The 14153-nt window shown below is 47.9% G+C and overlaps 1 protein-coding gene and 1 long non-coding RNA gene across 3 annotated transcripts in view; one reads left to right on the top strand and one right to left on the bottom strand.

Moving 5' to 3' along the window:
* The window catches only part of LOC146008895 (uncharacterized), a 26968-nt gene extending 17641 nt beyond the window's left edge, over positions 1 to 9327 (bottom strand). For both annotated transcript variants that reach the window (XR_014444584.1, XR_014444583.1), the window contains exon 1: positions 8919 to 9327. This is a non-coding gene — a long non-coding RNA (uncharacterized LOC146008895). The remainder of the gene's footprint in view (positions 1 to 8918) is intronic.
* Positions 8315 to 14153, top strand: MIF (macrophage migration inhibitory factor). Its single transcript, XM_083148689.1, has 3 exons — positions 8315 to 8530; positions 10612 to 10784; positions 13981 to 14153. Exons 1-3 carry the CDS (start codon positions 8423 to 8425, stop codon positions 14045 to 14047), a joined length of 348 nt encoding a protein of 115 aa, XP_083004815.1. The 5' UTR covers positions 8315 to 8422; the 3' UTR covers positions 14048 to 14153.

Below are 14153 nucleotides of genomic sequence, written 5' to 3'. Positions count from 1 at the left end.
CCGTGGGGGCATATGTTTTATCTGGCGCCGTGGGGGCATATGAGTTATCTGGCACAGTGGGGGCATATGTGTTATCTGGCACCGTGGGGGCATATGTGTTATCTGGCACCGTGGGGGCATATGTGTTATCTGGCACCGAGGGGGCATATATGTTATCTGGCACAGTGGGGGCATATGTGTTATCTGGCACCGTGGGGGCATATGTGTTATCTGGCACAGTGGGGGCATATGTGTAAACTGGCACCGTGGGGGCATATGTGTTATCTGGCACCGTGGGGGCATATGTGTTATCTGGCACAGTGGGGGCATATGTGTTATCTGGCACAGTGGGGGGCATATGTGTTATCTGGCACCATGGGGGCATATGTGTTATCTGGCACAGTGGGGGGCATATGTGTAAACTGGCACTGTGGGGGCATATGTGTTATCTGGCACCGTGGGGGCATATGTGTTATCTGGCACCGTGGGGGCATATTATTATTATAATTTTATTTATAAGGCGCCACAAGTGTTTCGCAGCGCCGTACAAAGGAACAATACAGGGAGACAAAAACTTGGCATAACATTGAATAAATAACAAAAATACAGTACAAATAAAGAGCACCACAGTTCAATACACATTACAGCTTAAATGTAAGTAGTGAGGACCCAATCAACATACAACTAGAGGCTTGAGGCCAATGATGGAGATGAGTATGAAGATGGTCACTGAGTGTTGGAGTAAAGGAGAGCTGTGAGTGAAATGTAAAGAGAAGTGGGCTTTGACAACAGGAGGGAAGAGGGCCCTACTCTGAGGAGCTTACAATCTAGTAGGAAGGGGAGACAGACAGATTACAAGAGGTGCAAGCGAGGGGGTGGTGGTTAGATAGCAGGATGTAAACAGGAAACAGGCAAGGGGTCGGAGAACCAGCTGGTTTATGCAGTGGAAGGGTACGCTTTGATGAATAGGTGAGTTTTCAGTGCCCGTTTGAAGCTTTGCAAGGTCGGGGAGAGTCTAATGGAGCGAGGGAGTGCGTTCCACTGAAGGGGTGCAGCACGGGCAAAGTCCTGTACTCTAGCATGGGAAGCAGTGATCAGGGTGGAGGAGAGACGACAGTCGTCAGCTGACCGTAGAGGGCGGGAGGGTGTATGAATGGAGATGAGGTTAGAGATATATGGAGCAATGGAATTAGAGATGGCCCTGTATGTGAGTGTGAGGTGTTTGAAGAGGATTCTGTAGGGGAATGGAAGCCAGTGCAGATTTTGTTGAAGGGGAGTAGCAGAGTTAGAGCGGCGGGAGAGGAAGATAAGCCTGGCTGCAGCATTGAGGACAGATTGGAGAGGAGCTAGTTGGGATTGAGCGAGGCCAGTGAGAAGAGCATTACAGTAGTCAAGCCGTGAGATGACTAATGAGTGGATGATCAGCTTAGTTGCACTCTGTGAGAGATATGTGTTATCTGGCACAGTGGGGGGCATATGTGTTATCTGGCACAGTGGGGGGCATATGTGTTATCTGGCACAGTGGGGGGCATATGTGTAAACTGGCACCGTGGGGGCATATGTGTTATCTGGCACCGTGGAGGCATATGTGTTATCTGACACCGTGGGGGCATATGTGTTATCTGGCGCCGTGGGGGCATATGTGTTATCTGGCGCCGTGGGGGCATATGTGTTATCTGGCGCCATGGGGGGCATATGTGTTATCTGGCGCCGTGGGGGCATATGTGTTATCTGGCGCCGTGGGGGCATATGTGTTATCTGGCACCGTGGGGACATATGTGTTATCTGGCGCCGTGGGGGCATATGTGTTATCTGGCGCCGTGGGGGCATATGTGTTATCTGGCGCCGTGGGGGCATATGTGTTATCTGGCACAGTGGGGGCATATGTGTTATCTGGCGCCGTGGGGGATATGTGTTATCTGGCGCCGTGGGGGCATATGTGTTATCTGGCGCCGTGGGGGCATGTGTTATCTGGCGCCGTGGGGGCATGTGTTATCTGGCGCCGTGGGGGCATATGTTTTATCTGGCGCCGTGGGGGCATATGTGTTATCTGGCGCCGTGGGGGCATATGTTTTATCTGGCGCCGTGGGGGCATATGAGTTATCTGGCACAGTGGGGGCATATGTGTTATCTGGCACCGTGGGGGCATATGTATTATCTGGCACCGTGGGGGCATATGTGTTATCTGGCGCCGTGGGGTCATATGAGTTAACTGGCACAGTGGGGGCATATGTGTTATCTGGCGCCGTGGGGGCATATGTGTTATCTGGCGCCGTGGGGGCATATGTGTTATCTGGCGCCGTGGGGGCATATGTGTTATCTGGCACCGTGGGGACATATGTGTTATCTGGCGCCGTGGGGGCATATGTGTTATCTGGCGCCGTGGGGGCATATGTGTTATCTGGCGCCGTGGGGGCATATGTTTTATCTGGCGCCGTGGGGGCATATGAGTTATCTGGCACAGTGGGGGCATATGTGTTATCTGGCACCGTGGGGGCATATGTGTTATCTGGCACCGTGGGGGCATATGTGTTATCTGGCACAGTGGGGGCATATATGTTATCTGGCACAGTGGGGGCATATGTGTTATCTGGCACCGTGGGGGCATATGTGTTATCTGGCACCGTGGGGGCATATGTGTTATCTGGCACCGTGGGGGCATATGTGTTATCTGGAGCAGTGGGGGGCATATGTGTTATCTGGCACCGTGGGGGCATATGTGTTATCTGGCACCGTGGGGGCAAATGTGATATCTGGCACCGTGGGGGCATATGTGTTATCTGGCACAGTGGGCGCATATGTGTTATCTGGCGCCGTGGGGGCATATGAGTTATCTGGCACAGTGGGGGCACATGTGTTATCTGGCACCGTGGGGGCACATGTGTTATCTGGTACCGTGGGGGCATATGTGTTATCTGGCACCGTGGGGGCATATGTGTTATCTGGCACAGTGGGGGCATATGTGTTATCTGGCACAGTGGGGGGGCATATGTGTTATCTGGCACCGTGGGGGCATATGTGTTATCTGGCACCGTGGGGGCATATGTGTTATCTGGCGCCGTGGGGGCATATGTGTTATCTGGCGCCGTGGGGGCATATGTGTTATCTGGCGCCGTGGGGGCATATGTGTTATCTGGCGCCGTGGGGGCATATGTGTTATCTGGCGCCGTGGGGGCATATGTGTTATCTGGCGCCATGGGGGGCATATGTGTTATCTGGCGTCGTGGGGGCATATGTGTTATCTGGCGTCGTGGGGGCATATGTTTTATCTGGCGCCGTGTTGACATATGTGTTATCTGGTGCCGTGGGGGCAAATGTGTTATCTGGCGCCGAGGGGGCAAATATGTTATCTGGCGCCGAGGGGGCAAATGTGTTATCTGGCACCGAGGGAGAAAATGTGTTATCTGGCACCGAGGGGGCAAATGTGTTATCTGGCAGAGGGGGCAATTATGTGTATCAGGCACTGTAGGTGGTGATATATAAGAGGGAATAACAGCCCCTGGCACACACACTGATCTATGGTATTATTATTATTATTATTATTATTATTATTATTATTATTATTATTATTATTATTATTATTATTATTATTATTATATAGGGGAGAGGGGACCACACAGTTATAAATGAAGGGGTATAACACAGCTGATATGTGGTATTGTTATTATTATATAGCCCTCCAGCTGTTGTGGAACTACACGTTCCAGCATGTCCTGCCACAGATTTTATATAATGGATTGCTAAAACAGTGACAGGGCATGCTGGGACGTGTAGTTCTACAACAGCTGGAGGGCCATGAGTTTGACACAGCTTGTAATTTATGGTGTGTTAGGTGTCAGCTGACATTCCCTGTGTCAGGATATGAATTTCGGGCACATTCCCTGTGTCAAATATGAATTTTTACTCATTCCCTGTGTCAAATGTGGATTTTTGTTACTCATTCCCTGTGTCAGAATGTGAATTTCAGCTTATTCTCTGTGTCACAATGTGAATTTTGGCGTATTCTCTGTGTCAGAATTTGAATTTTTGCTTATTATGTGTCAAAATGTGAATTTCGGCTTATTCTCTGTCAGAATGTGAATTTGTACTCATTCCCTGTGTCAGAATGTGAATTTTGGCTTATTGTTTGTGTCAAAATGTGAATTTGAACGCTAAATAGACACTGATATATAATATAATATGAAGGAGACGACTGTACATTGCTGACAATGGGAATATAGGACAATTGTATATAGAACTCTTTTTTTTTTTTTTTTCTTCTTGTAGCCCACACAAGACTTAAGGTGCCCATACACTGCCTGCGATGTCTCGCAGCAGTGTACGGACACCCGACACCCGACAGCCTTCCCAGTGGCAGGGACTCATGCGATCCGTTGCAATGGATCGCATGCGTCCCTGCTTCCCGCCCGCCTCACCGACAGGAGGAACGGGTGGTCCGACCACCTGGTCGGATTCGATGCGCACGGGGCCGCGCATCGGACCCAACGGCATGTCAGGGAGGGACGATTTGGTCCGATTTAACGGGCCAATTGGTTGCAATCGCCCGCAATCGGACCCATTCGCCTCAGTGTATGGGGGCCTTAAGACCTTGGTTATTCGGCCCAGTTGGGATTTTGAGTTTGACATGCCTGGTCTAGAACATCTGCTACAATGAATTACATAGTAACTATAGATACACCATGCCTGAGTCCACCCTGTAGTAGGGATGGTCATCAACTATCGATATTCCCAAAACATCGAAGGTTGGGACCTAGTGCTTGATGTTTCCTCCATCGATAGCAGAAGGTCAGATAGTTTTCAGCCATTGATGTATGGCATACCGATGGCGCTTTAAAAAAAAAAAATATTGCACAGAGCTGGAGACAGAGGAGTGCCAGTGCAGCTGCGGTGGATGGAGACTGGGCAGGATGGGCAGAGAGAGGGAATGACTCCATCCATTTAACACTGTCACAAGAGACCTGCCTGCTGATTAGAGATGGGTAATCATATGATGTTTCATCGGTAACATCGGATTTATGGTTCCAATGTTCGACATTTAACCCTGCAATGTTGAGGATCCAATGTTTCCTCAACATCGCTAGATTTCTTCCCCAATGTTTTTCTCAATTTTCCAATGTAGTTTTCTTTTGCGGGTCACTGCTTTCGGCAGACAGCTCACTCCTTGTTTTATATTCATTGACGACTTAAAAAACAGATACAAAACACTAACACACACTGAGCCAGATGCACTAACCTTCAAAAGTGATAAAATGGAGAGTGATAAACCACCAGCCAATCAGCTCCTACCTGCCATGTCACAGACTGTGTTTAAAAAATGTCAGGCAGAAGCTGATTGGTTGGTTGTTTATCACTCTCCATTTTATTACTTTTGCATCTGGCCCTTTTTTGTTATTTTCTATGTTCAGCTTAAGATATTAGCCTGTTGCTACTGTTATAAATCAAGTTATAAATGGTACTTCCAAATCTTTGTGGCCGCCACTTACGCTACAGAACTTACATTGCGTACACCGAGCCATAAGGGTAATTTTTGGGGTCCACGCCATCATCTATTACCTTTAGTAATGTTGTAGCGAGCGAAGCAGAGTGAGCCTCTGAGCCCAAAGCGTGGTGAGCAATCGCGAGGGGACAATCGTGTTTCACGTACAGGCTAACGTGACTGGCGTAAGCGGTGGCCGCAAAGATGAGGAAATACCTTTAAAATATTTAAAAATAGCCGATTGTGAGCTGCAATAAAGTTTTGCTAGTTAATGCTTAATTTTTTTCCCCTCCGTAACAAATTATATCTACCACAAAACATGAATAATATATCCAATGTGTGTGTAAACTGTAAGCCTCCAACAAGATAAACTTAATAGAAGGAGTATTTATCATCAGAAGTTTATTAGTGTATTATATGCTTAAGTAGACAGGGTACTTATGTATTATCTGGGCTCCCATGTTAAATGCACCCCATTTTTTCATACCCCTACTATCCAACTACGCATGGAGTTGATTTTATATAGTGTGGCGAGCGCAGCGAGCCACCGTGCCCAAAGCGTGGCGAGGGGACGCGGTCTCATAAGAAATAAGAGAGCCCAGATATTACATAAGTACCGTAGACAGTTTATTAAAAAAAACGGTACTTATGTAGTATCTGGGCTGCCGATTTTTTGATTGTATGCCTTAAGTTAAGGCATACAATCAGATGCGATGCGATATCGCATGCGACCATCGGATGCGATGACCCGATTTTTCCATAGGAATCAATGTTAAAATGGACTGAGTCCATTTTAACATGGAATTCAATGGGAAAAAGGGGTCCTTTTCATACCCCTACTATCCAAGTGGGCATGGAGTTGGATATAAACCTGTGGCGAGCGTAGCGAGCCACCGAGCCCGAAGCGTGGCGAGCGAAGCGAGCCCCGCGAGGGGACGGTATTCTGTGTCCCCTCGCGGGGCTCGCTACGCTCGCCACGCTTCGGGCTCGGTGGCTCGCTACGCTCGCCACAGGTTTATATCCAACTCCATGCCCACTTGGATAGTAGGGGTATGAAAAGGACCCCTTTTTCCCATTGAATTCCATGTTAAAATGGACTCAGTCCATTTTAACATTGATTCCTATGGAAAAATCGGGTCATCGCATCGCATCCGATGGTTGCATGCGATGCGATGTGATGTACCCGATTTAGAAATCGGCAGCCCAGATACTACATAAGTACCAAAAAAACAACATAGAAACATCGGTTAACATTGGTTATCATCGGTTTCAGAGTACCAATATTTAGATCTAAATTATGTTTTGGGTACTTGTTTCCTAGCACGGCGCCCGTCGGGTCCCATCGCATACCTTAACTTAAGGTATGCAATGGGACCCGACCGACGCGATTTTTACATTGGACCCAATGTAAAAGTGGTCCCTGAGACACGATTTTACATTGGACCCAATGTTAAATTTCCCCCAGACCCGATTTTTAATTGTAAACCCACCCTGATGGTTAATTATTATGTCAAATGCCCCCCCATTGTTAACGCAACGCCACGATCAACGCCAACCCGAAGCGTGGCGAGCACCGCGAGCCCGCGAGGGGCGGCGGTACGCGTCCTCCGACCTTTTCATACCCCCACTATCCACGTCGGCGTGGAGTTGATTCTCTATAGTGTGTCGATCGCAGCAAGCTACCGAGCCCAAAGCGTGGCGAGCGCAGCGTGCCCTGCGAGGGGACGCGTAATACATGTGAAGTAATGCGCGTCCGCTCGCCATGATTCGGGGTCGGTGGCTCGCTGTGCACGCCACACTATCTAAAATCAACTCCACGCAGACGTGGATAGTGGGGGTATGAAAAGGTCGGAGGACGCGTACCGCCACCTCTCGCGTCTCGCTGCGCTCGCCACGCTTCGGGCTCGGTGGCTCGCTGTGCTCGCCACACTATCTAAAATCAACTCCACGCCGACGTGGATAGTGGGGGTATGAAAAGGTCGGAGGACGCGTACCGCCACCTCTCGCGTCTCGCTGCGCTCGCCACGCTTCGGGCTCGGTGGCTCGCTGTGCTCGCCACACTATCTAAAATCAACTCCACGCCGACGTGGATAGTGGGGGTATGAAAAGGTCGGAGGACGCGTACCGCCGCCCCTCGCGGGCTTGCTGCGTTCGCCACGCTTCGGGTTCACGTTGATCGTGGTGTGGCGTTAACAATGGGGGGCATTTCACATAGTAATTACCCATCAGGGTGGGTATACAATTAAAAATGGGGTCTGGGGGGCATTTAACATTGGGTCCAGTGTAAAATCAGGTCTCAGGGACCATTTAACATTGGTTCCAATGTAAAAATCGGGTCGGTCGCGTCGCATCGCATGCGATTTGGTCGCTTGCGATGCGACCGATTTTTCATACCCGATGGCATACAATTATAATCGGTGGCGCCGTGCTAGGAAACAAGTACCATGTTTTGTAACCAATGTTCAAAAACATAATTTGATGTTTTCTTTCGATGTCCCATCCCTTCTGCTGATTGGCTAACCGCGGTGTGCACATGGCCTGGAAAAAACTCCCGATTGGCTGAGCCATCTTTGAGGCTGAGTAGCTCCCTCAAAGTTTCTTCTGTGCATGCGCAGCAATTCGATGTTGGGAACCATCGATGGTTTATTGTAGAATGTTTCATAACCATCGATTGTTTCTGCTAAAACTGATCGATGGGGGATGTTTCGATGGCCATCCCTACTCTGTAGTAATAATGAAATGCGCGTGGACCCTACACAGTAGACAGTGACACTCAGGGCTCCTGCATTCGGATAGGCTGAAGTGCTGGAGTCTTCTGCGTCATGTCCAGCAGAGGGCGCAGGAATAGGATCCCTGGCCTGCTGCTGCTGAGCCTGTAGTATTAGCACGATTGGTCTGTGCCACACGTGTTCTGTGCCCAGCCTCCTCTCTCTCCATTTTACCCAGCATCGTCTGCACGGAGACATCATGCCCATCTTCGAACTCTCTACCAACGTGCCCCGGGACGCGATCCCCGAGAACCTCCTGTGCAGCCTGACCGAGCAACTCGCCAAGGCCACCGGCAAGCCAGCAGAGGTGCGCGGCGAGCCCGGGAAGAGGGAGTGGGGTTGGGCAGGGTGGAGTAGGGGGGTGTGGGTAATGGTACCCGATGTAAGCCAAATGCACAGATGCATACCCTCCAACATTCGAGGGTCAGAAATCGGTACACAGTCGGAAAGGGGCGTGGTCAATTGTAAAAGGGGGCGTGGTCACCCCCACTTTCCGAATGTGTACTGGGAATATATATATATAGTAAGTGGACATAGGATGAGGCAGCGTGTTGAGATTTATAGGTGTATAGCCGGGACAGGAAGAAGTGTGAGTAGGACATTGGATACAGCGAGAACACTGTTCTGGCGAGTGGCACGGCAGACACATACTCGCTGGCGGCAGAGAGAAGGGGTAGGGAGGTAGGGACACGCACCTGTAGGGTTGGGGAATCTGCCAGAGATGCGGGCATACTTCACTGCTGACTGTAGCAGCCGTCGACAGCCTCTTCACTCAGCTGACTCACATGCCGACTCACACTTTTCCTGCTGCCTGGTTCTGTCACTGCCAATAGCGCAGGGCAGGCCATGCTGCAGCTCTGAAAGCCCAGCAGCCGGCCCACAGTGCTGAGAATGGGAATGTCCCCCGGCCCAGCCCGCCTCTGCCTGGACGCATGGGTTGACAACAAAACGGGGTGTGATTGGAGAAGCGGAACTCGCTTACTAGCACCCTAAGCCCCCTGGGAGATGTAGTTTGGCCGGCTATCCCTCTCAACCTCCCCGAAGAGCAGCCGGCTGTGAAAAAAACTACAAATCCCAGAGTCGGAGGAGCAGTTTACCAAAAAACGGTACATTCGGTACACTTTGATTTAGCCGGTACAGACCGTTAAAAAACGGTACTGTACCGGCTAAATCGGTACAGTTGGAGGGTATGCAGATGTGCCACGACATGTAAAACATTTCCTGTACAGCGCCGGAGCCCGGCCCAGGTGAGACGGGCACAGTGCCAGTGGTGCCCCTAGCGTCCTGTTATATTATACAGCACTTCCTCTCATATCCTGCAGGTGGAATCATTGACAAGATGCCAGCATATGTATCTGGCTTGCTGCAGTATATGAGCCAGAAATGTCTATCCCTGAACCATGTACACTGGTGAAACCGGATAGGGTTACTGACCCTGCTGCTCTCAGCAAGGCTCCTGCCCTGTACAGCTAAGTGAATAGTTCTTTACATAAAAATAAAATAAACGTCATTTTAGTAATCTACCTATAACTACACAGGTTGTGAATGATACATCATTTTATTATTTGCATTATAATAATATTAAAGCTAGCCATAAATTAGTGCGACTTGGGCAATTTTCTGATTGTGCCGAGAAATCGTGTGAATAGTAACAAGTCTCATGTGCCTAGCCTCCGATCCGATGCATGGTCCTGTGCACATTGGAGCCAGATATCGCAAGAGCTGCACCTAGGATTTCTCAGATCCCTAGTCCTTGCTGGGATTGCACGCAATATATCTTATACAAAAGGGCCGCATACAATACATTGCATGCGATCCTGTCGCCCAGGAAGGCCCCGGGGAGTCCAAGGGGCATCGTATATGACTTTTTCCCCTCATGAAATTGCAGTACTGTATGGGGGCCTTTATACAGAAATAGAAATGACAGCCCTACTTGACAGGTATTCATATAAAGGAAGTAGCCACAAAGAGGGCAGGTGGCTACGCGTGCAGTGAATTTTTAATTAATGTTATCTCTGTTGTTTTTACATGTGGTCAATGGCAAGTTAACCACTGCTTTATCTATATTACAATTCCCGAGATCAGGGGTTCTCAAACTATTTTGCTCTGGAACACCGTCCGAAGATAAAAAATTATTACCGTGCCCCAGCAGGTTACCACAGAATGGCCGCCAGGCGTGTACTGCAGACAATCCAACTGATTTTTTTTTAGACTTCTTGGATAACTGGCTGAGAGATCAGAGAAATCATCAGCCTGACCACATGCTGAGATGGATGCAACACACTTTGTGACAGGACCCACAGTTTGAGAACCGCTCATCTAAATCCTATACATTTTTACAAAGCTGTGCCGTCTAATTGAATCCCCTGTATTGTCTTTCATTTATAGTACATCGCCGTGCATATTCTGCCCGATCAGCTAATGAGTTTTGGAGGCTCAACTGAGCCATGTGCTCTTTGCAGCCTGAAGAGCATTGGCAAGATTGGAGGGCAACAAAACAAGAACTACACCAAGTTGCTGAGTGATACACTAAACAAAGAACTACATGTACCAGCTGACAGGTATATGATATGGTCATTATACACAATCCCAAATAAATACCCCTTCTAGCTATGGGCCTAATTCATGTTTGCAAGTAAAGCAAGCAACTGGGAAAAACCATGCTGCACTGCAGGTGGGCAGATGTAAAGGTATATACAGGTCTGATTTGACGGATTGGGCAAAATCAGAAGTGGTGTTTGACATTAGGTCAAATCTGATGCACGTTCCCTTGTGCATCAGCTCCTGTAGATCATATATGCGGCATGTATGATATATCGCATCAGCGGCACATCACGGGTTGTTTTTTTAGCACCCGCAATGTATCACTTCTGATTTCCCTTGAACTCCCCTGGCAGCTCCCCGGGAGTTTTTTTTTACATGTGATAAATCGCCTGCTTCATATCGCCTGTCAAAAATGGCACATCATTTGCCAATTCGGATGGAGCCCTCCCGGGGAGCGTCTGGGGGAGTTAAAGGGAAAACAGGTCCTCGGACAAGTCGGACCTGTGTATGGGGACCTTAACTTGTGCAGAGAGATTTAGGAGTGTGTTCAGGCTGAAATCTAAATGGCACTAAAAATAAAGCTGTCTGACATTTGTGGGCTACATGCAAACGCAGCTAGTATTAACCTGCACACAAAAAATATAACCCTCCCAAATCCACGTTCCATCTGCAGTGTAATGTGATTTTGCCCAATTGTGTGGGTTTTTGTTGTTGTTTTTTTGCTATACTTACAAACATGGATCAGACCCTATGTTCATTGTGACATGTCAGCAGACCACTGTCTTCTCAGTGTAATTACACCCACTTGTACATTGTGGCAAATGTATAAAGGTGTTAGGATGGAGAGGGATAAGCCACCAACCAATCAGCTCCTGATATGGCAGTTAGGAGCTGATTGGGTAGTAGTTTTATCACTCAATTTTCAAGCTTAGTACATCTGGCCCAGAGTGCGGAGATGTACCGTTTTCATGCGTTTAAATGCTGGAAATTTCACAGATTTAGCCTTATATCGCACCCTTCGATGGGCCGAATTCACTTAAAATTGCTTGCACCCCTATGAAGGTGCGAGTGCTTTTAAGCGAATTCAGCCTGCCATAAATTGGGCCTGGTGCCATGATGATTCGCACTCGCGAATCATCCGCACCCAATAGGATCAAATGTACTCTGTGTTGGTTGCATAATTTCTCAAAGAACTGTATTACATATATTGCTACATCCACTCACATTTCCTCTCTGTAGTATTTACATATTAAGTGTTGCACACATATTACCACTTCTTCCATGCAACCCATATGGCAATATTCCCTTACTCAGATTTATTCTGCAATGCACCCAACCGTAGCACTGTAGGGGAATCATGCAGATGCCTCCTGCTGTGGTAGTGATCTAAGCTGCCTCCTAGGACACAACGTCGGATCAATGACTTACCATCAGAAGGCTTGTGGCCTTCATTTTGCAATGATACCAATAGCTTGAAAATATTAAACTTTTACTGTATATGAGTGTTTTAATTTTAATTATACAGCTTTAAAATGTTTATTATAAATGCAAGTAACTTGTAGTCACTGATTTGTAAATAAAGGAATGCTAAAACTAATTGGGGCAATAATGGATATTGTTCCAATGGTAACTGGAGAAAAGGAGGCCTTATCCAGGGCAGGATTCATAAAGCATTGCATTTTGAATGTGATACATCCCGAAAATGATTGCATGCATAATGGTGTTTAATAACGGTGTATGCATGTACGTTTAAGCAAAAGACAGCACTCCTGATAAGAGCAATTATTTTTGGTGTGGGGACTTCTGGTGTGGGGACTCCGTCCGCCTGCCGCAATGCCAGCTCATATGTACTAACATATGCGGCTGGCATCGCAGTGCAGTGATGGACATTGCGGTGCGGTGACGGAGACCCCCCGCGATACCTCTACAGTGGTGTGCGGGGGGTCTCCGTCATCTCCCTGCCGCCTGCTCCTCCCCTCACGCTGAGGACAGCTAAGCAGGCTTTCCCCGGCGCCTCCTCCTCCCCCCTGCAGGACGTCCGGCTGCTTTACTAGGGGGAGGAAGGGCTTACCTTCCGGGTCCAGGAAGACCTGGACTAAGGTAAGCCAGAGGGAGGGGGACAGGGGGGTCGGTGGGTTTGCAGCGGAGGCATTGGGCAGCGAAAAGAATAGAATCCCTTTATTCGTCTCACAATGGAGAAATTTCAGTGTTACAGCAAGGTTCAAGTACAGATAAGAGTAGTAGTATAATAATAAGAATACACATAATAAGATAAGATCCAAACAATATAACTCAAGAATCTAGGAACATGCAGGTCTTCTTCAGACCATGACAGTTGTACATTCTAGTTGCAGCCGGAAGGAACGATCTGCGATATCTATATATATATATATATATATATGCGATATAGCCCATAGGCTTCTAAAGGGTATCGCCACCCAAAGGTGGCGATACCCTACTATGCGGTATCGTGGTGGCGGGGTTTTAATACATAGGAAAATGCGGTAAAATGGGGGTTTTACCGCATTTTCCCCTTAGTACATCCCACCCTAAGACCCAGGAGTCCTTCTGTGAATGCATCTGCAATCTCACCAAGAACACCGTTACCCACGGAGTCCAAGCCCGGGAAAATATTGTGTTCTGGAGCTTGGTGCATATGTGAAGAGAGGCCAAAGTGAGGCAAGGAGAGCATACTTCCACATGAGGTGAATGTGGAAGAGCCAGTCCAGGATTTAGAGCAGCAGCAGGGCTAGTGAGATCCGGTCTGGGTTTTCCTAAGACGTATTGTGAATCACTGTCTGCTGATTAACAATACCTATTACTTCCTGTTATATGTTAGTCCAGAGCAGGGGGTCAGCATTTCCAATGCCTGTTAGCGGCTGGACCATAGGCTGGGGGAGGGATTATGTTAGGGATTCTCTGGAGTACCCATATTGTAGAGCCTGTGTGTTGCCTGCTGTAACCTAAGAATTGCCACGCTGTTATCCTGGTATGCTGTCTACCTGCTACAAATAAAGAACAAGACTTTGTTTCAATCTAATCTATGTGATTCCTTATCACAATGCCCTTTGATGTGTCCCATTCCCCAGAGAAGTCATTTGGACATATGCATCTATTATCCGTATAATTATTAATGTTTTTCCTGATGCAGTGTAGTAATACACTTGTAGGTCTGATTGTGTATTTGGAGCTAATAATTTGTTTCTTTTTCAGGGTTTACTTCAATTTTGTTGACTTAAATGCTGCTAATGTGGGATGGAACAAATCTACCTTTGCGTAACAATGTGCCACTTAAAATTGATGAGCAGATGAATCAACAACAGCCGTTTAAAACCTTGTCTACTGTGTAATACATTCCATGTTAAATAAACATCTTAATGATCTGA

Source organism: Crinia signifera, chromosome 1, assembly GCF_055691185.1.
Source record: "Crinia signifera chromosome 1, ASM5569118v1, whole genome shotgun sequence".
In the NCBI taxonomy this organism is placed as follows: domain Eukaryota; kingdom Metazoa; phylum Chordata; class Amphibia; order Anura; family Myobatrachidae; genus Crinia; species Crinia signifera.
Note: the sequence above shows the minus strand (reverse complement) of the source record. Positions and strands in the feature narration are given on the sequence as shown.

Coding starts and splice junctions, on each gene's coding strand:
- MIF (XM_083148689.1), top strand. CDS start 8,423: ATGCCCATCTTCGAACTCTCTACCAACGTGCCCCGGGACGCGATCCCC. Junction 8,531..10,611: donor CCACCGGCAAGCCAGCAGAG/GTGCGCGGCGAG, acceptor TTTCATTTATAG/TACATCGCCGTGCATATTCT. Junction 10,785..13,980: donor CTACATGTACCAGCTGACAG/GTATATGATATG, acceptor TTTCTTTTTCAG/GGTTTACTTCAATTTTGTTG.